Source organism: Vombatus ursinus, unplaced genomic scaffold (assembly GCF_900497805.2).
Source record: "Vombatus ursinus unplaced genomic scaffold, bare-nosed wombat genome assembly UNPS02014945.1, whole genome shotgun sequence".
Lineage (NCBI taxonomy): Eukaryota > Metazoa > Chordata > Mammalia > Diprotodontia > Vombatidae > Vombatus > Vombatus ursinus.
The window spans coordinates 1,263,479-1,285,972 of NW_020954723.1; the positions used below are offsets into that span (position 1 = coordinate 1,263,479).

The window sequence follows — 22,494 nt, forward strand, 5'->3', positions numbered from 1 at the left end:
CACAATCTGAACCTAACCTATCTTTCCAGGTTCACTGTACTTTTATGCCCTACTCCTAAACTCTATGATTTAGCCAAACTGGCTGAAAGTTCCTCACAAACAGCACTCCATTTTCTATTTCCACGTCTTTGCAAGTGGCACTCACATTGTCATGAGTCTGTCATTCACTCCTTTTGCTGGGCATATAAGCTTGTCAACTAGATTAGTTCTGACTGCAAAACCTATACTACCTTCACGGCATTCCTATTTTATAGAGAACTCACATAGGACAAGTGTTCACATGGTGCTCAAAAGAAATGATACAAGGACACTCTCAAGGTCTCTCTTAAGAACTTTGGAGTTGACTATGTGACATGGGAGACACTGGCATAGGACCACCCAGCATGGCATGCCCTCATCAGACAAGGTGTTATGCTCTATGAGCAAAGCAGAACTGAAGTAACTAAAAAGAAACATGAGATTTGTAAATTAAGAGAATCTACTCCAAGAGTTCACATAGACTATTTGTAACTGACCTGTGGTAGAGTCTTCTAAGCTCATATTGGTCAGTTGGATGCCCTGTAACTTCACTCTAACATAATGGTGTCATTTTGGTCCTCTTTGAGAACAAAGGACAACCACCACCAACCATGTCTTTGCAACGGCTGTCTTCTATGCTTGAAAATTAGTTCAAATATAGAACTCTTCCTCAACTAGTTTATATTCATCAGTTTATTGAACACTGCACTATTTATTAAGTTCAACCACTTATTTTTGCATACCTAGTATGCTTCACTGACCTTCTTTTCTATTTTTTAATAAATAGTAAAAAGTTTTGATGATTTCATAATGTAATTTGAGGTCTAGAAGCTCCATTCCCTTTTCCATCCTTTTGTATAGCTCTATAAAGTACCTGACTTCAACTCCTGGCGATTTTATTTATTTAACACTAAATCTATAAAATTAGTTGTCATCTTTGCTAAGCTTCATGCAGGCGAAACCCTATTTATTCTCATTTCCATTTTCATATGATTTGTGTTTTGGAGAATGTTTTCATGTGGTCATTTACATCTAGCAGATCTTCTATTGAAAACTTTCATTCCAATCCCTTCACCACTTATCTACTGAGAAATATGAATGCCTTTTTCAAGAAGAGAGTCAGAAAGCAATGGATGTAACTAACAATGACCACAAAACCAATGTTGTTCACATCTTAAACAGAAAGTAACTATTTAAAAAAAAAAAAAAAAGAAAAAGAAAAGAAAAAGAAAAAGAAAGTAACTATTACTGATGTACTTACTCAAGTAGTTACTGACTTGGGGGATCCTTTACAAATTAGTTATCTATATATTAGGGTTATCATTTCAATGGAACAAGGTTTAAAAACAAAATTAGAAAAAAAAAAGGATAAAGGCAAGAAAGCAACGGAGCATGCAACCTCCCACTGTCTTCTCCAAACAAGCTACTGATGCTGGAAAAGAAGGAAAATGTATAAAAGTAAAGATAAATCACCATTTCCTACAGAAGCTTAATCCAAGGAAAGCAATCACCACAATGAGAAGTTCAAACAGGCTCTGAACCTGCCTGTGCTAGCAAACACTTGCTTTTGCAGAGTGGAGATGACCAGCAGGACGAGGCATAGCCAGTTTAAGACTAAAGATCAGAAGTCCAGCTAGACAATATCAAATACATATAGATCTCCAGAATGGAGGTCATCCAGTTTTGAAAGAATGAAAAGAATGTTTTTCAAGATATCTAAAAGAAGGGAAGATAGGAAAAAATAACTGATGTACAAAAAAAAAATGACAGGAAGGACCTCAATCATTCTAGAGCCACAAGTCTGCTTTTTAAAGTTCTATCAATATACATGTATAACCTATATCAGATTGCGTGCTGCCTTGGGAAGGGAAGCGAGGGAGAAAAACTTGGATCTCAAAAGATTACAATAATGAATGTTGAAAATTATCTTTACATGTAATTGGAAAATATAAAATACTATTAAGTAAAATTCTATCAGTTTTTTATGCAAATGATCTACACACATATCAAGGATATCTTTGATTAAAAAAAGAGATGGGAATAGGCAGGCTTTACGATCTTCAGTAGCTGATATCTTCAGTCATGTAACTGACATGCAGCAACAGTAATTCTGCTGTGTTTATCATAAAATATCTCCTGATATATGAAACCACCTAACTTTATTCAATCAGATCTGAGGATTATCATTTAATCAACCAATTGTCAAACACCTACTATGTACTAGGAAGATATAAATACAAAAATGCCACAATTCTTGCTCTGAGGGAGCTTCTGTTACATTACAGGGAACGGAACAAGTTTCTATAAAGCTACATGCAAGATACAAACAAAACAAATACACAGTGATCTGCGGTAGGTGGAAGCACTATCAGCTCAGAGGAATCAGGAAAAGACATCTTGAAAGAGGTGGTACCTACACTGAGCCTTGACATTAGCTAGAGGCTCAATGTGGTAAAGGCAAGGGAAGAGCACACCAGGCATGAGAGACAGCACACACACAGACACACAAAAACGGGAGATGCAATGGCACATATGTACAACAGTAAGTATTTATGACAAAAACCATATCTCCTATGGCCCAGCCACATAGGCTGGGCTACTTCCACATAGCCCTACCCTATGCAGGTTGGGTTAATTTTTCCTTAAAAAGAACCGAAACCATTCTCAAACTTAACTGACTACTGATATAGCTTCCTGGTACCTTAAGTACAAAAACCAGAAAAAGAGAGGCTGGCTGCTTCCCTCTTAGACTGAATGGTATACCAGAGTGGCCAACAGAGAGGCAGGGAAGAAACACCAAAATGAATTAATGTTGAAAAGCCTATCCAGGCTGTGGCTAGCCTAACAGTGTAATTATGTTGAGACTTTTAGCTCACAGGACTGGAATTCTATTGGCCGGTCTGTCATTTTGCCTTAATAATTTCCAGAGAACAGCAGTGTCTGGCACACAGCAGGTGCTTAATAAATGCTTGATGACTGTTGACTGACTCTAGTTTCCCTCTATTTGATTTTTATTTATTTTTGAGAGAATTTTTCTATTTCACATAATTTTTAAAACATATACACACAAATGGTGAAATTAAAATAAAACAGAAACATCAGTATTTTAGTGACAGTATTTCATGTTGTTGTGCTCCTTACACGTATGACAGCTCCCTTAACTAATTTTTCTAGATGAATTACCCTGCAAAGGAAGTGACAAGGTGACTTGAACAATTTCAGTGTCATGAGGAAAAATATGTCTATTAGGCAATTTATCCTGAGCAGAAGTACCTAGAAAAACTGTAGTTGCTTTTAATAGAAGATATATTTGAGGGAGAGAGGGACATTGCAACAGAAGAAATTTGACTTAGATGTCTGTAAACTAATATTTTTAAAAATACATTTTTTTTCAATCTTTGGCATGACCCAAAGGAAATATTCCAAATTCAGGATCATTTAATGGCATCTTCTTCCAAATTTCCTTGTTCAAGTGGAAAAATAAAAGAATTGTGTCTGAATTTCTTAAAGTAAATCTCTAACATACACAGTATTAAGGTGAATCTTGAGGTCAGGCTTTAGTAATTTGTATAAGATTATAAAAGTAGTAGCAGGAGTAAAACTCAAGCCCTCCAATTACAAATGCTGTGCTAACTCCAAAGATATACATATAAAGGATGTGCGCTCACCACAGTGCCTAGCACAATCTTAGCATACAGGGTACATTCAAATGGGCTCTGAAGGGCCAATTATGTTCCAGGAAAGGGAATAAGAAGTCAGTATTGACTCTTCCCAGAAAAATGTTATGTGTTATCAGGAAGCACATTTGAAACAAAATAACGCAAAGGTAGTATGACAGTATGACAGATGAGTGTCAGCATCAAGTTCTGCTTTTGACACATACTGGAGATGGCGATCCTGGGCAAGTCAATTAACCTTTCAGGGGTCCCAGGAAGTTCTCCAAGGTTATACATTATAGAATGCTAGTAGAATGTAGCTCTTCCTCCTTGCCCCCCCTCATCATTTCCCCCTGACTCAGTTTCTTATATCACTGAATCACAGGTTTGCTACAGAAAAAAAAGAAATAGGGAAAAGAAGATATAAGACAACTTGTTACTCTTCTCAAGTAGAAAATCTGGGGCATATATAAATATATATACATACACACACACATACTGACTTAGAGAGGGAGGAGGGAATTTGGAACTCAAAATTTTTAAAAATGAATGTTACTAAGATTTTTACATGTAATTGAGGAAAAAATAAAATATTAAAAATCTGGGGTATAGTTTAAAAGCACTGCACTCAAAATTAAAATTAAAAAATGTTTTTACATGTAATGGGAAAAAAATGAATTTTTTTTAAAAGCTGGGTTATACTTTAAAAGCATAGTACTTAGAGTTAGAGGGCCTCACTTCTAATCACAACCAGGCTCCTTAACGCCTGTGTGTTCTTGGGCAAGTCATATAATTTCTCTGAGCCCTACTTTCTTTATCAGTAAAATAAAAAGGTTGGACAGGGGGCAGTTAGGTGGCGCAGTGGATAGAGCACTGGTCCTGGATTCCGGAGGACCTGAGTTCAAATCTGGCCTCAGACACATAACACGTACTAGCTGTGTGACCCTGGGCAAGTCACTTAACCCCATTGCCTAGCAAAGGAAAAAAAAAAAGAAGCCTAAAAGGGTTGGACAGATGATCCTTTCAGGTAACTTTCAGCTCTAAATCTATGACTATATAATTTCTAAGATCCCTTCCAATTATGTTTCTAATCTATGTAAAATAATCAAGGAGATGAAGATGGCTGCTATATAAACATGGATTAAAAGCGTCAGGATTCTTCAATCTAGAAATTAGGATTCAAAAGCTGAGAAAGGATGTGACAAGGGTCAATACACATAGGGTAGGCTGAACACAGACATTATAATAGGGGTGCCTATTGAATCTTAAAGAGGCACATTTAGGAAAAATAAAGAGAAATATTATTTTAAACTGAAAATTTCATTATTTTAAAATTCAAAAAATGTTAAAATTTTAAATAAAACACATTACTCCAAAAGGAAGTAAAAAATATAGAAAAAATTCGACAAATCCACAGATGACAGGATCTATAATTTCTAACTAAAGGCAAATTATAATGACTATACACTTAACCCTTTATGAGTTGGTAATATAAGGGAAACCAATCATGTGTTCCTTATATGTTACTGTTAGGAACAAAGTCCTCTTTTGAAAAGACTATGGAAATATTCCAATGTGCCTTAAAACTTGAAAAAGTCTCTGACTTCATTGATATAATCTGGCATAATGGTATAGTCTAACTTTTACTCTCTCCACTAATGCAAAGCACAACCTTCTGCACTTTAGTAAATGATTTTCATTTGTTGCCGTAGCCAAAAAAAAAAAAATCTATCACATCATGTATAATATTTTGGTCACAAACACATCCATCATTGGGTCAATACTTCTAGGCTTTCCAAGTTAATAAGAACTTCTAGATCTTGAATTCCATTGGCACAGAATTCCAAAATAAGAGTGCCCTCCATGCCAAATGAGGCATCAAAGAAAGCCTTTGGTGAAAGCTAACCTAGTAAAGCAATCCTTAGAGTTTCTTTTTCACATTCTAAGCACAGTGTCATCATTTAATTATGACCTCCAAAATTTTAAAAATTTTATTTTATATTCTGACAAACTATTCTACACAACAAAATTGGATACAAATCATCCCTGCCTATATGATGATATTTTAACTCATTTCCTTTTTCAAAATTTGATAAGTTCTACTTTAAATATTTATCAATTCAATTTATTTATATTTTAGTTGAGAAAATAAAAGTTTAATGAAATTTACTGATATTTTAAAAGCAGCCACGATTACTTTCCCTTTTGGTTCCTCCACCGTCCATTTTAACTTGCCCCTCCTTCCATCTAAACCTCTTTCACACATACTGGCACACGCAGCGCTGTTGCTTCTCACAGGTTTTCTTCTGCTCAGCACCTTCTTTATCCAAAACACTTATGGAGACACTAGGAATACAACACTGAAAAATGTCCAATTCTGGCCCCCAAGGACATTATAGGAAGATGAAATATGCACAAAAAAGTCTCTTCATACAAGGTAGAGTATGATGGGGGCAAGAGAGAGATACAGAAAAAAAAGGTCTGACATGGAAAAAGGGGAATATAGTTAACTAAGGGGGAAGAGGGAAGGCTTTGTGGAAGGCATAATATTCGAACTGAGACTTAAAGGGTAAGAAGAATTTTAGTAGGCAGAGGTGAAGAAAAAGTTGCATTTTAAGCATCCAATAATAAGTATTTATTAAGAATCTACTTGACCCCAAGTTAAAATGTAGAGTTGCAAAGACAAAATGAAAACCAGCCCCCGCCCTCATGTGTTATTGAAGGGATATGATATACACAGTTACGGAAATTCAGGATACTTGGCCTCCATGGGGGGATGGGTCCCTGTGAAAACATGGACTCAAGAAATACCTATAATGATCCCCTATTGGGGAATGGAAAGCAGCTCAATTAGGAAAAACACAGACTGAATGAAGGGAGATAATATGAAGTAAAGCTGGAAAAGTTGAGGCTGGACTATGAAAGATGACAGGCTAGAGAGGGTGTATCCGTGGCAAACTCTGCCAATGAAGTAGAACCCCTCTCCATTTCACTCTAAGACATGGCTATTCCAGAAAACAGAAACAAGTAATTAGAAAGACCAGGGAGCGCACAAAATCTTGAGCCTAGAAAGATGCTTCAACCCCCCTAAAGATACCCATAGATAAGTCCCTAACTAGTATCAACCTTAAGATAAAAGGCAGTTCTTGCTTTCCTCTCAGTGTACTCGTGCATGCATATGCACATACACACACATACACATATGCCTATCTCTATAGTCTATTCTGCTCTAGGACTGAACATTTTTTTCTCTGAATTTTATTAATTTATTTTTAGTTTTCAACATTCACTTCCATAAGCTTTTGAGTTTTAAATTTTCTCGCCTTCTGTGCCCACCTCCCTCCCCAAGGAGGGTATGCAATCTGATATAGGCTCTACATATACATTCACATTTAACGCATTTTCACATTAGTCATGCTGTAAGGAAGAATTAGAACCAATAGGAAGAACCACAAGAAAAAAGAAACAAAACAGGAGAAAAAAAAAGCAAACAGTATGCTTCGATCTGCATTCAAACTCCAAAGTTCGTTCTTTAGATGTGGATAGCATTATCCATCATAAGACTTTTGTAGATGTCTTAGATCCTTGCATTGCTGAGAAGAGCTAAGTCTATCAAAGTTAGGACTGCACATTTTTTAGATTCATCATCTGGAACTCTTTTTCCCCAATCTATACTGAACCCTACCTTTATCATGACTTGATAGTAAGGAAATGTTGCTAAATGTTTTGGCTGCTTTCTTACTAGGAGGCAATACTGGTCTATGTTGGCTTGATTTAACCTCTGGGACAACAGAGGAAAGTACAAAGAAAAAAAAGGGGGGTGTGTGGCATTTTAAAAAATGAGCTTTCCCAATTTTGCGCAAGCTAAGCTTCTATACCTCATTGTCTGAGGCTGTTCCATTACTTTTCAAAGCATTTGTTTATCCCATAACATAAAACTTTTCTGTCCTTGAATCAGGTCATCCAGTTCAGTGTACTACTGCTTAGGAATTCTGCTTTCCTTCTGTTTCATTAATGACTAGTCTAGTAGAATGGGAAAGAATACAGCTTTGAAGCCATGGGCCTTGTTTCATTCTGAAATCATGCAGCTAGTGACAGCCTTGTCATCTGATGTTGAAAATTAAATAGGTGGCAAGGAGGCTAATGTCACTGGATCAGAGAGGTAGGAAAAATGGAGATGAGGAAAGACGAAGACTGCAACCAAAGGAGGGGGCCAGGTTATGAAAAGGTTTGAATGCCAAACAGAGGATCTTATATTTGACTCTGGAAATGATAAAGAGCTGTTGGAATTTATGATATTCCCTAAAGATCTGAAGACAATAATGCACCCTCCCACAGTCCTCTTTCCCCCCAGCTAAACATGTGCATGATCTTCATATGGCAAGATTTCAAGTATCTATAACATCCTGCCACTCTTCCTTTGGCTGTGCTCCAGTTTTTCAATATATATTCTCTTATGTAATGCTTAGAATCTAATATAATAATCTGAGATGAAAAACTGAGACCCATTCAATAGAATATAAATTCCTTGAATGCAGGGACTTTTCTGATTTTGTTTTTGCATTCCCTGTAGGTAGCACAATTCCTGGAATGGAGAAAGTACTTAATGAACACTTATTAAGTTGAATTGGTCTAAACAGAGTGGTTGGGCAGTGAGGTGGCGCAGTAAATAGAGCACTGAGCCTGGAGTCAGGAAGACTCATCTTCCTAAGTTCAAATCCAGCCTCAGACACCTACTAGCCATGTGACTGTGAGCAAGTCACTCAACCCTGTCTGCTTCTGTTTCTTCACCTGTCAAATGAGCTGGAGAAGGAAATAGCAAACCATTCTTTGCCAAGAAAATCCCAAATATGTTCACAAAAAGTCAGACATGATTAAACAACTGAACAACAACAAAATTAGAATGGTATTATAATCTTTGTGATTCTGGACAAAATGCTAATGGTGAAGTCTAAGAACATACTAATTTTTGGACTACCATTTTATATTGCTGGTTCATATTGAAAGGTTTCACTAAAACTTTGGTTGCTTTCTTATGTTGTCTATTTCTATTTCAGCAAACATCTATTAAGCACTTGCTATGTTTCAGATATTGTTTTATGACTTTATATTTAATTGTGACACTATACATACGTAAAACTATACATAAAAGAAGTGGTATTAGTATAGCCAACTATCCAATTGTTCACAAAATGATATTCAATAACAGAGAGATTTCCCCTTTTTTTAAAAGCACCAACATTTGAATTTTTTTTAAATGTTGCTACTCTTTTATGCACTACCCACAATAAAGCCAGGATCACCATAATTAGATTTAAAAATAAGAACTGCCAAAGGAGGCAGGCAAAGAATTGATTTTTCAAAACTGGATTTTTTGACGTTTTTAAACTGGAAGAGATGAAATATTATGTAAGACAAATCCCTACTGATTATACAATTGAATTTAGATGAGTTTTTATGTAACCAAGTAACAAACAAATGCAGGGTATTTCTTCCATCATGGAAAACTTACAAGTGAAAAAAAATCCTTGTATTCCAATGAAAACATATCATGCTAGATGGAATTATTGACAAATTTGTCTTTGGCATTATTTATCAATTCTAATTTACTATTTTCCATAAATGGAGCATTCCAAAGTCTTGTTCTGGTATGTGGATGACTGAATTTTAGAAGGCTATATCAGAAGAATACAATGTCTAACAAATCCCCACCTCCTCAACCCCCATGCTAAAATGGTTTTAAGTATAGTCCCAGTGTTAGACTGCATCTACTTTCTGAGGTCTTACCTAGCTAAGTACGGAAAAGCTCAACAAGTCAAGATTGGCAAGCCTACCACTATGCGTTAAATTCTTTGGCCATGGTAACCTCTGAAACAAAGAAAAATGCAAAAAATCGCCAGTGCTACATGTCCTCTTTCTACTTCTACAGTGGATGGGTGAGAGTGACAGGAAAGGGGGCAGAGGTCACAAAGTTTCTAGACTATCTTATAAATATCACCTTAACTAAAATAGTGTTAATTGTGAGTATCTGAAAAAGGACAACCATGAATATAATTTTAGTTCATATGGAAAGAAGTGTAACAGGATATAAAGATAAAAAATTCTAAAAAAAATCTTGGTTAACACTTTCAAAATTATATTTAAATATATGTAAGTATGCATACACATACACACCCACAAAATTACTAAATGACTCCTTTGCAAAGATAAACATAGGAAGATTGTGAAAATGTAGTTGGAATTCATGCCTGGATTAAGAAAGCAAAGAGGTCAAAGGATTGTATACTACATAGAAATCTCATACCTATAATATCATGAATCTTTTCTGAGTGAGGAGGCACTAGATATGAAAAATATAAAACATCACAGAGAAATATAAAATGGTTAAAAGAATAGAAACAGACATGAATTATCACCATTATTTACATTAGTTTAACTAATGTAAAGCATTCATTAAAATAAGAAGGCTAAAAATGCCTAAAAACAACTTCAACCAAGAAGCACTCATTATCTTGGTCAGGTTTGGGAATATAATCTCATTTGTAGTATTTTATGGAGAAGGATGTTGGAAGATTAGGAGCAGTACCACCTCATGAAACAGTAAGAATGGTTAAGTAAAAAATGAATTTTACCAAAAGAGCTTGTTGAAAGATCAGTGGATCCATATTATCCCAGAAACATTTGAGACTGAAAATTGGAAGGGGGAATGACAAATACACACACACACACAAAAAAAAGTTAAGAGCCATCAAAACTTCTCATTTATAACAACGGCACTATCACATCCATATTCTAATATTTTAATCTCTAATGTGTCGCATGAGAAAGTGAAAATGGTACTAAAGTAAACAAAGAAAAGTAGCTAGATAAGTTTAAGTATACCCAGTGAAAACCCATGATAAAGGCAACAGAGTTTTTAGGGTATGGAGGGATTTAGATTCTTAAGCTATCTGAAAGAGATAGTAAAAACACTAAATCATTAGGGAAAAAAAAAAATCAAAGATGCTAATAGAGATCCATACATCTACTACCAGCATTTCATATTGTAGTTGTAGAGCTGGAAAGGGTATCAGATGCGAACTAGTTTAATCATCTTCTCTTACAGATGAGGAAACTGATGTCCAGAGATGTTAAATGACTGGCCCAAGGTCCCAAAGGTAGTAAATGTCAGAGGTAAGTTAGAACTGGTTGTTCCCTTACATTATTAGGTGAAGAATACGTCAAGAGCATCACTGATGAAAATGTGGGAAAGAACAGTCAGGCTTCTACAAATTATATTTTCAAATCTTCCATCACAAAATTGACTGAAAGCTGCAGAGAGAAAAAATCTTCTTGTGTTTATTGTTTGTTGACTATTAAAAAAAAAAATCAGATCCAATAGAGCAAAATGTTGCTTTAATATCTCTCCCTACAGTGTCTTCTATGCATATGGTGTTTATACAAGATTACTTGGTAAGTAATCTGATCAACAAAAGAGATAGCTTTGTTTGATGAGGCTTAGGCTATTAATATCAAGCAAGGCATAAAACAGATAAATGTATACAAGTCACTTGTGTTTGCCACTATGATTAAGAACTAGCTAGCAGAGAGTCCAAATGGAACAGCAGTGCCTTATTGATGGCAATAAGGTTCTGAAAAAGTTCCCCTTAAGTGGATTGCATTGTGCTGCCTTTATTAAGCCATGAATCACTGCAGGGCCTACTAAATGAGATCCAAAATCTCTCAAAAGAGTTTTGTCTAACAATCTACATCAGAAAAAACAAGAGGAAAAAGACTGCACACTGTCCGTACCATGATATGTTAAGGTACAGAAAGCCCATTAAGCTGATCCATCAGTACATATATCTTGGACGGATGAGGAAAACAGGCAACGAACTGGGCTCTCAACTGAGCAGGAGAAAAAAATGGGGTAGATTATGTTTAGGAAAAATAGTGCAGGACTTAAAATGACCTCAAGCTTCTCCTGAAAAGGAAATCCCATATTCTTCTAGTAATGACATTTGGGTGGTGAACAGTCACTAAGAAATCAAAATTATAGGTCAACCAAAGCATAGCCTGCAACATAGTAGGAATGATGAATCACATGCACAAAGTAGTATAAAATACAATAGCCAGAAGATGTAGCAGCAGAAAGGGAGATGGCTAATCGTGTATTAAAAGCAAGAGATAATAAACAGAGGACATGTGTGCTGTCCTGGGAACAACATAAGAGCAAGAGATCAAGAGGAAGTTCCCAAGCAAGCTTCGTGGGCCTGATTTAAAGGATGACATGAGAATGTATGGATGGGTTGCACTGACCACCTTGGGAGGAAGTACCCACATTTGATATGATTAGAGATCAATGAAATAATGAATTATCATTTATCCACATTATCTCTGATTGCCATCACCCATAACAAACTGGCTGACTTTATCCTGGGCTATCAACAAGGTTCTCCAAAGCTGAAGAAATTACATCAATTTTGTGGCATAGAGGAGTTCATATTCTTGTTAGGAATGCCCACAGAGTAAAAGGGAAAGAAATAAACAATTGTGCATCTATGATTCAATCAATCAATCAATCAACAAGCATTTATTAAGCACCTACTAGCCTAAGAGAATATTGTTCAAAGTAACTTTCAATGCTGTCTGCAACAGAATATTTTGGTTTGAAATAATTCTCTAAGTTTTACTAGGCATCAGATTGCCTTAGAGCAGCAAGGATTCTCATAAAATACATATCCCTAGCAGAAGGATGATGGCATTCACAGCCAAATCCCATATCACACTACGTGACGTTTTCCTCACTCTCTAACAGGTCTGAGCCACAAGGTAAATCTGGAATGGAGGTAGGGCTTTTGTTTCTCTTTTGCTACCACTTGTCTTGTACCTCATGAGCCAGAAATTCAAAACCAAAGGATTCTAGGAGTCAAAATTGGAAGGGACCTCAGAGAGCACTCCCTCTCCCCACTTCACTTTACAGAAGACGATGAGGAAACAGCTGGAGAGAGGCTTACTTATTTTAAGGCCAAAGAAACATAGTAGAAAGTCAAGGAGAGGATTCTGGGAAGATGGTGGAGTGGGTCAGAAAATTCCAAGCTCTCCAGATTTTCCCCACAAATGAGATAAAACAGTGCCTCAGGGTGAACACAGAGCTGTTAAAAATAAACAAGAGTTGGGTCCTCCTGGGACAATTAGGAGAAAATCCAAAGAAAAATCCTAGGACAAGGTTTGATCCCAGTGAAGAGTTAAGTACCTCCAAGCTAGGACCGCTAAACAATAAGCCTTGGGTGAGCTCTGGGGTTAGCTGACTTGCCCGGCAGCCTCAGGCCCAGCCACAGGAAGTTCCGCTGCTGACAAGGAATGCCAGACCCGTGTGTGTGCGTGCATGTGTGTGTGTGTGTGTGTGTGTGCGTGTGTGCGCGCGCGCCTGCATTTATTGAACCTTGGGGGTGGGGAGGAAGGGTGAAAAAAGAACAAAGCAAAAAGGACACAGCAGAGAATAAAACAAAACTTACAAGGAAGCAAAGATGGACAGCTCTCAACACAATGCATAGTATTTATTATATAGGCTTTCTAAAAATGGAAATTTGTTGCTTTTTTATTTGGAATCCTCTCTCATGTTCTGCTGTGCCCTGGACAGTGTTTTTTTTTTCCGCTTCTTGTTGATTTACCTTGTGGCTCAGACCTGTTAGAGAGTGAGGAAAACGTCACGTAGTGTGATATGGGATTTGGCTGTGAATGCCATCATCCTTCTGCTAGGGATACGTATTTTATGAGAATCCTTGCTGCTCTAAGGCAATCTGATGCCTAGTAAAACTTAGAGAATTATTTCAAACCAAAATATTCTGTTGCAGACAGCATTGAAAGTTACTTTGAACAATATTCTCTTAGGCTAGTAGGTGCTTAATAAATGCTTGTTGATTGATTGATTGATTGAATCACAGATGCACAATTGTTTATTTCTTTCCCTTTTACTCTGTGGGCATTCCTAACAAGAATATGAACTCCTCTATGCCACAAAATTGATGTAATTTCTTCAGCTTTGGAGAACCTTGTTGATAGCCCAGGATAAAGTCAGCCAGTTTGTTATGGGTGATGGCAATCAGAGATAATGTGGATAAATGATAATTCATTATTTCATTGATCTCTAATCATATCAAATGTGGGTACTTCCTCCCAAGGTGGTCAGTGCAATAGTAAGTTATACTATTTAAGTTTAAAATAAAAAAAGAAAGTTAAACTGAGGCCCTTTTGACTTCTGATCTAGCATTATTCCCACCAGTACTACTTCCCTTTGGTTTACCTAAGGAGAAACAAAAACAAAAGCAAGCCAACTTGTTTATAACAGTAATCTAGTATCTAGGAGTAAAAAAAAAAGAAAATAACAAAAAGGTAGAACTGACAATACAGGAATCTGGATGACCTCTAATTCCAGTCGTGATGATTCTCACCAGCCCAGGGTTCAGACTGGGACTAACTCAACAGTCTTCTGTCTTTACTTCAAGTTCCAATAAGCTCCCAGGCCAGCCTTGATATGTGGACAGTTGATAAAATTCCTAGCAACTGGCCTAGTAGCACCCAAACCCAATTGTTTCTTTTCTGGCTTCATGCATTACATATACATATCTATATCTATATCTGCCTATATAGATATAGATATAGATATTACAGTTTCCATTGAATTCAAGCTTTCAGCTGACCTAGGTTCCATCTTCACTGGATGTCCCTAGGGTCCTTTATGTTTACCATGCTCTGGGGCGCAGGATAACAACTCTGTTCACTCTGTTACATTTACCAGTCCCTTCCCTCCTTCCTAGAAGGAATGAGATACCTTAAATATATTAATAACAACAAATTATTTCTACTAATGTTAAAGGAACATCATCTTCCAGAACTTCGCTTACCCCTTGCTCATCTAGTTTCATGAGCTGTTCCGTGACCTTGGGGGTGTTAAAGGCCAACCTGAGACACTGAACGTTGAGCTCAGGAATCACATGCTCCAATACTTCCTTCAAGGGCAGTCCTCGAGCCGTACAATGCTTTGCAGTTGAAGGGATGGCGTCTTCTAGAACAGCACCTCTTAATGTCAGGAGCTGGAAGAAAGAAATACATTCTGGTAATCCCTTTCCAATATACCGGCATACCTCAAAGATCTTTATTACATAATTTGGCAATCTTAACCAAGCCATACAATTGCATGGATGGGATGGATTATTTTTGACAGATTAAACAGAGAAGGGAAGAAGGATTAAAGAGACAGCATGAGAAATATATGTTAATATTTATGAACGAGAAGATGGGGAAAATATTTTAAGAGTGACTTAGTTAAAACAATGCAAAATGGGGTATCTGGAAGGGTATGTGAGAATAAAATATAATTTAATAAGTTACTAAATTTAAAAAAAAAATTAAATGGCTTACTATTGCTTAGTGAGTTTCAAACCCCTGTGCAAACCCCTGTGGCATTTAAGGCACTCCACAATCGGGTGCCATCCTACATTTCCAAACTTACATTACCCCTTCCCCCAGAGCAAACATTGTACTATAGCCAAAGTAGACTACTTGCAGCAACCCAGAAGCACAATGCCTGAGCTTTTATGCCTCCTTTGCTAATCTTTGCTTACACAATTCACTATATCTGGAACACTCTACTTCACGGTCTTTGCTTGCTGAATAAAAATTATATTTAAAGTCACCTCAATGCATACACAAACCATATCTCACTTTCTTTATTAATCTCTGCTTGATCTTTCCCCTTTCTCCCTTTCTTCTAAGCTTCCATCCACTGATAACAACCTTACCTATCAAATTCATAAAGTATTTTCTTTTATAACTCAAATAAACTAATGATAAAATACCGTGTAATGCAATAATGTTTGCTTTTTCTCTGTAAACTATAACTTCCAAGAGGGCAAGAATTGTAGCTTAACTAAACTTTGCATTTCCCCCAAACCCTTGGTATGGTGTTTTGCACACAGTTGGCACTTAACAAGTTTTCACTGAATTGTGATCAACCAAAAAGTAAAACATAAAGCCATGTTAGCTTTATTTAAAGCTGGCTCACTAAGAGGATATTAATTTTAATCTAATTAGAACAAGTTAGTAGCACAACCCTCAAATATAAACCTCTTCTGTCCTTTCCCCTTTTCTTCAAAGGCCTTCTTTCTCTTCAGATGGAATGTGCATTTAAGTTAACAAAAGAGGCAAAGGGAAATTCCTATGTATTAACGACAAGCTCAAGAAGAGCTAATGCTCCTCAGGCATAAACCCTAATGGAGTCTTAATTCCCAGGAAATGCCACGTACCACTTGTTGTTAATCTAAGTTAAATATTGCCCATGGAGGGGAGAAAAAGATTTGGAAAAGATAAAATCAATATGCTGGCTTATACTAATCTTCATACGTGAGGAAGAGACTTGTGCTATTTGCAGTGAGCACATCTGATTAGCATATTTCCACTTTCATTTGCATATAATTTTTCACACAGTGCTGATGATGTGAAAAACTTTGTTCTTATAATTTAATATCTAATTCTGACAAAAATAGATCTTTTCTTTTTCACATAGGAATAGCAGAATAACCCAGTTATTATGGTCTTTCCTTTTACTCCATAATAGACCATGGGAACTGAGGCCACAAACATTCCCTATTTTACTATTCTAAAATACTATTCTAGTAGTTTATTAAATGTATCATAGGCAACAGGAAGACAAAGAGTTAATTTCACAAAAGATGAAGTCTATGGGGAAAGAAAAAGAAAAGAATGACCCTCCTTTTACATAATTACTTTTGCTCTTTGTAATTTCCAAGTCATTAGTGTTATTAATGACTAGGGCCATGTCTTTCAGAGAACAAAATCAGTCAAAAAAGTCTCTGTGCTACAATGTGAAAATGGCTTATATGAATTTGAAATCAGGTGACCTGAGTTCAAATCACGCCTCCGACATTCACCAACTGGTGACCTTGGGCATGTCACTTTACCACTGATTGCCTCAGATTCCTCATCTGTAAAAATCTGTTTCTAACGTGCCGTGACTCCCTGATAATATATAGGAGATGGCTTACTAGAAAGACCACTAGCCTAAGAGTAAGAAGCTCTGTCATTTACTCATGTTTTGACTAAGACTGGTAACATCTTTGATACTCTACTATAGACCCTCATCTGTAAAACTAGGAAAATAATCTCCCTACTGACTACCTCATAAAGTAAATAAGATTACATGTGGAGAAATAATTTGAAAATAAAGTGATATAACAAAAAGTAAGATGTATTGTTAATTGCCTCTGATAGTTTTATGTAGGCTCACCTTTCCTCTTCATTAAATGACCTACAAATATACAGTTATGGTAGTAATCCAACTACAATCTTACTAGTTTTTATTCTAAGAGAATTTCAAACAAATGAAAAGGCAGATTAAACAGTTATTAACTCTATGCAGATTATTTCCAAATCTATTTATCCAATCCTAGTATTTCTGTTGAACCCCAGTCCCTCAAACCAAATGCCTCAGGACATTACAAATGGGATGCCCTGTAAGCATCTCAACGTGTCCAAAAAAGCCCATCATCTTTCCCCCAAAACATTCCCCTCTTCTGAACATCCCCATTACTATCAAGGGGACCACCACCTTTCCAGTTCCTGAGGTTCACAACGTCATTCCTCTCTCTCACAGACCCTACACATTATCTCATCAGTTGCCATATCTTATACATTATTTCTCCATAGCATCTCTCCTATATATCTCTTTCTCTGTCATCCTTGTCTAAACTACTGCAATAGCTTCCACATCTATCATTCGCCCTCGTCTTTACCCACTCCAATAGATCCTCCACACTCAGCTGCCAAATCTGACCACGCCACCCTTCTGCTCAATAAACTCCATGGCTCACCATAATTTCAGGATTAACTATGAAACGTTTTTGAATTTAAAGCTCTTCACAATCTAGTTTCTTCCCATCTTCATAATAATCTTACATTGTTACATTCTACTCTCCTCCATATATTCTATAATCAAGGCAACCTGGCTTTCCTGCTGTTGTTCTCTACACACAATCTTCCCTCTCTTGCCTCTGTGACCACCCTGGCAATCCTCCATGCCAAGGCCCATTCTCTATAACTCGACTTCAGATTCCTGGCTTGCATTAAGACTCATCTCAAGCGCTACATCTTCCAGAACGTCTCTCTACTCCTCAGGGGCTGGTGCTATCTTCTTTAGGCGGCACTCTATGTGCTGGAGGCAGAGGACCCAAGTTCAAATCTAGCCACAGACACTTACTAGCTGTGTGACCTTGGGAAAGTCACTTAACCTCTGTTTGCCTCAGTTTCTTCATCTGTAAAATGAGGTTAATAATAGTACCTACCTCCCAGGGTTGTTGTGTGGATCAAATGGGATAATAATTGTAAAATGTTTAGCACAGTGTCTGGCACACAGTAAGCACTATAAAAATATTAGTAATCAGTAGTAGTAGTAGTAGTAGTAGTGGTAGTATTATTGATAAATATTAGATGAATCAATACTGAATAAATTGACTTCTCAAAGGATTTTGTATTTGAAGCACTGTTGTATAGTCCATCTTTGTCACAATAACACAGAGAACCTTTTACCAACATCATTATTATAGCAGGTTTATACGGTAAAGAGAGATCTTAAAAAACATCCTGCCTAATTCTTTGCCAATTTGTTGAAGATCATAGTAATGCAAATGTCACCAAATGGAGTTTTTCAACTATTGCCAATCCTTGGGAAATCAAAAATTACAGTTCAAAGTTTCCATGAGTGGTGGTTCTACATTTGGTCTGCATCCGCCAACAAGCTGAATTTGAAGTATTTAATTATAAAAATAAAGCTCCAACAAAAAACAATTATGTTCAATGAACTTCATTTGAACTGTTAGTTCTAATATCAAAGGCTAAGGAAAGTGGCTCTAAAAATAATCTCCAGGAATTCGGTGGAAGCAGAGCTTCAACTCAATGGAGCTTCAGTAAGAGTTAAAGAGTAGTGGGAGATCAAGGGCCAACGTATTTGCAAAGGCATTCCAAACAAATTATGAATGGAGAAGTAGAGGGAACAGTAAGAATTACAGAAAAGATATAAAAGCCTCAAAAATAAGCAGAGACAAGAAAAGATTGTCCTTTTATGGGGTGGGGAAAGAAGGAAGTGCAATCTGTAATCAAATCAATAGGCATTTGTTCAATGCCTACTGTGCACTGTGCAAGGGAGAAAATGGAACTCATTGTGAATAGCCTTTATTTTCTCAGTACGCTATGAGGCGACATCCTCAGTTTAGAGTAAGGGGAAGGTAGAAATCTTTTTTCAAGAGATTTAGAATAGCCATTGAGGGGAATATAACAGAGAGTCAATTAGACCTGGTTTAGAAACCTGACTCTGACACTTACTAGCTGAATGACTCTCTGAGCCTACCAGTTTCCTCATCTGTAAAATGGGAGTAATGATACCTGGAGTAACTTCACAGGGCTGTCAAGAGGTTTAAATCTACATAAAACACTTCACAAGGCCTTAAAGCACTGTGTCCAGTTAATAAGAAGAAGAAGAAGAAAAAGAAACATTTATATAGTGCTTATAGACACTATGCTAAGCACTTTACAATTATTATCTCATTTGATCTTCTCAACAACCTAGAGTAGTAGGTGCTATTACTATTCCCATTTTACAGATGAGGAAACTGAGAAGTTAAGTGACTTTTCCAGCTAAGTAAATGTCTGAGTCTGAATTTGAACTCAGGTCTTTCTGACACCAGTCCCACCCCAAAATATAAAGCTAAAATCAACAGCTTTTCTTTTTCTTCCTTTATTTCTTTCATTCTTTCTTTGTTCCTTCTTTTGTCACCCATTAATTGGGTAGCTATATGTTCAATATGTACTGAGTACGTACTAAGTTGTTTGTTTGTGTTTTCTTTTTTTTAATGATAGCTATCTGATCCTCCAGGTAAAAGAAAGACATTCTAAAATCCCATGTTAGAAATTTCTGGCAATGATAAATCAAAAAAAGGTTAGAGACTGTGTGAACAGAATGTTACATAATAAGTGTCATATAAGTGATATGAACTTTGTGCCACATGAATATAGAGAAAGTAGATTGTTTAGCTGGGGTGATTAGGGAAGGTATCCTGCAGAGGGTGGAAATTGTTAGCAGAGGAATCTTATTCTTGGAATCATAAAAGTTGGATTCTAGTCTTTTCTTTGACATTCTCTCTGAGTTTTAGCTCTATCAACAATATGGAAATACTCTTCCTTGTCCCAACCATCTGCCAGGGTTGTAAAGATGAAAATGGACTGTAGGTATCTCACAAGTGCTACAAAAATGTTAAGCTGCTGTTGTTGCTGTTATACCAGAGTCTTTGATGATGAATAGGTTCTCTTTCTGTCACCTAACATCTTAGGTGTGTACATGGCTAGAAAGAAGATATGGTGAAGAGAGAAGGAGCAGAGCAACAGCTGCTATTTCTATGTATCACTGATTATTAAGTTAGGTGGATATATTACATACTATCTGTATGGCATAAGAATGATGTTAACACGTTCTGACACAAATATTCAGAAGTAGCTATTGAATTACCACACATAACTATCTATGTGACGTTAGATAAAACTTCAATTACAATGCAACAACACTTCTACTTATTACGAGTTCCTATTAAGCCTCGAGTCTCTCATTCATAGCTTACCTCACTAGTTCTGAAGATTATTCGATAGTTGTATGGTGGTCCATTTTCTTTCAGTTCTTCTGGCTTTTCTCTTCGAATGCTCACAGCCACAGGGCCCAGGTTCTCATCTGCTCCAAAATAGTTCCAGTGTTCTAAAGCAAAATGAAAAAAAGAGCCATTTTAACATCATGTTGTAGAAACAGCATGCTTCACTCAAAGATCAACACTGGAAAAAAAAATTCTACGCCAAAAGGCTATACATACATTTAAAAAAATATAATATATAAAAATATCTAATGTAATTCCAAGAACATATTCAGTTACTCTGGCTCAATTGAATTCACAAACATCTATTAAGTGCAGGGTACTGTGCCAGATACTGGAAATACAAAACTGGAAAAAAGGGACAATTCTGTTACAGTTACAGAGAAATAAATGCAAGACAGAATGTGAGTGAGGCAAAGGAGAGATCAAGATAAAATGCTAAAAAACAAAAAACAAAAAAAAAACCAAGAAGTCAATTTCATTAGGGTGTCAGAGGTGGGATTAGGAAAGGATTCTTTAAGGAGGTGACACCTGATCTGGGCCTTTAAGAAAGAAAAGGATGGTAATAGGTAGAAATAAGTGAAAAAAAAAAAAGAAAAAAAGAAATAAGTAAAGAATTCTGCACAGGGGATAAGAAGGGAAGTAGTCAAATGGGAAAAAAAAATCTTTGTATCAAATTTCTCTAATAAGGATTTGGTATTCAAGAAATGTAAACAATTAATAATATATATGACTAATAGCCATGCCCCAATAGTTAAGTGGTCAAAGGACATAAACTAACTTTCTAAAAAAAAAAGAAATGTAAAGTATTCCCAACTACATGAAAGAATGCACCAATCACTAATAGGAGAAATGAGAATCAAAATAACTCTGAGGATCCATCTCATATCCTGAAAACTGAATAAACAGATAAAAAATGACAATACTCAATGTTGGAGGGATTGTGGAACGACAAGTATATTAATACATTGCTGGTAAAGCTTTAAAATGGTATAACCAGTTTGGAAAACAATCTGGAATTATGTAGATAATTTCTGACATTTGTCCATAAAATGTCCATACTAGAATGTCTCTTTCAACCAGAGACTCCATTACTGGGAGTTATACTCCAAGGAAGTCACTGATAAGAAAAAAGTTTCCATATATACACCAAAATATATATAGCAGCACTTTTTTTTTTGATAGCAAAGAATTGGAAACAAAGAATTCCCATTGGGGAATGGCTAAACAAACTGGTATACAAATGTAACAGAATACTACTGCGCTGTAAGAAATCACTGATATGATGAAAAAGGAGAAGTATGGAAAGATCTGTATGAAATGACAAAATCAAGTAAGCAGAGGTAAGAAAACAATATACACAGTAACTACGGCAATGCAAACAGAAAGAACTACATACCAAAACTCAAAAGTGAATGCAACAAAATTATAAAGATCAAGTAGGACTCAAAGAGATATGAGAAAACACCCTCAACATACCCATTCTTGAAGGTGTGAGGTCCACAGGTTACACTGTAGCCTGTGAACAACTTACATGTTTTCAGACTTTTCTATATCAGCTGTGCTGATTATTTTTCCCTCTATAAAAAAATACTCCATATTATATAAGGATGGCTCTTGGGCAGAGGCAAGGGAAAGGATATTTGAGATAATTATGATGAAAGAAACAAAAGATAATAGTAAAATCTTATATAAAAAAGAAATGGGAAGAGCATGAATTCCTGGAAAGAAGATGGTCTGAGGGAAAGCAAAGAGGCAGGAGAGTGTAGGACTAGATATAAAGATAGCTTTAGAGTTCACAACCAGTAAGATATGAAGGACTAGAATTAAAGCTGAAATGATAGCATAAAACTAAAGTTTAGAGGACTTTAAATATTCTGAATATGACAGGCTGAGAAGTCTGCACTTCATCCTATACACAGTAAAGAGCCAACTAAAGACATCTGACCAGCTAGGTGGCAGTCAGATCTATGCTTTAGGATAATTATTTTGGTATGAGAGAGATGGATTAAAGAAGGGACAGAAGAGAGGTAGGGAAAACAGTTAGATGATTTTAATAACCCATGTGAGAGATGAGTGATGAGAATCTGAACTAGGTTGACACCAAGGTAAGTGTGAGACACAAAAAC

At 36.3% G+C, this 22,494-nt stretch overlaps 1 protein-coding gene across 7 annotated transcripts in view; it reads right to left on the bottom strand.

Moving 5' to 3' along the window:
• The window catches only part of LOC114030082 (signal-induced proliferation-associated 1-like protein 1), a 375,977-nt gene that overhangs the window by 130,243 nt on the left and 223,240 nt on the right, over positions 1–22,494 (bottom strand). For all 7 annotated transcript variants that reach the window (XM_027844744.1, XM_027844745.1, XM_027844746.1 and 4 more), the window contains 2 exons: positions 20,342–20,472; positions 14,561–14,749 (listed from right to left, as the gene is read on the bottom strand). In XM_027844744.1, the coding sequence (XP_027700545.1) occupies positions 14,561–14,749; positions 20,342–20,472 (320 nt within the window). The remainder of the gene's footprint in view (positions 1–14,560; positions 14,750–20,341; positions 20,473–22,494) is intronic.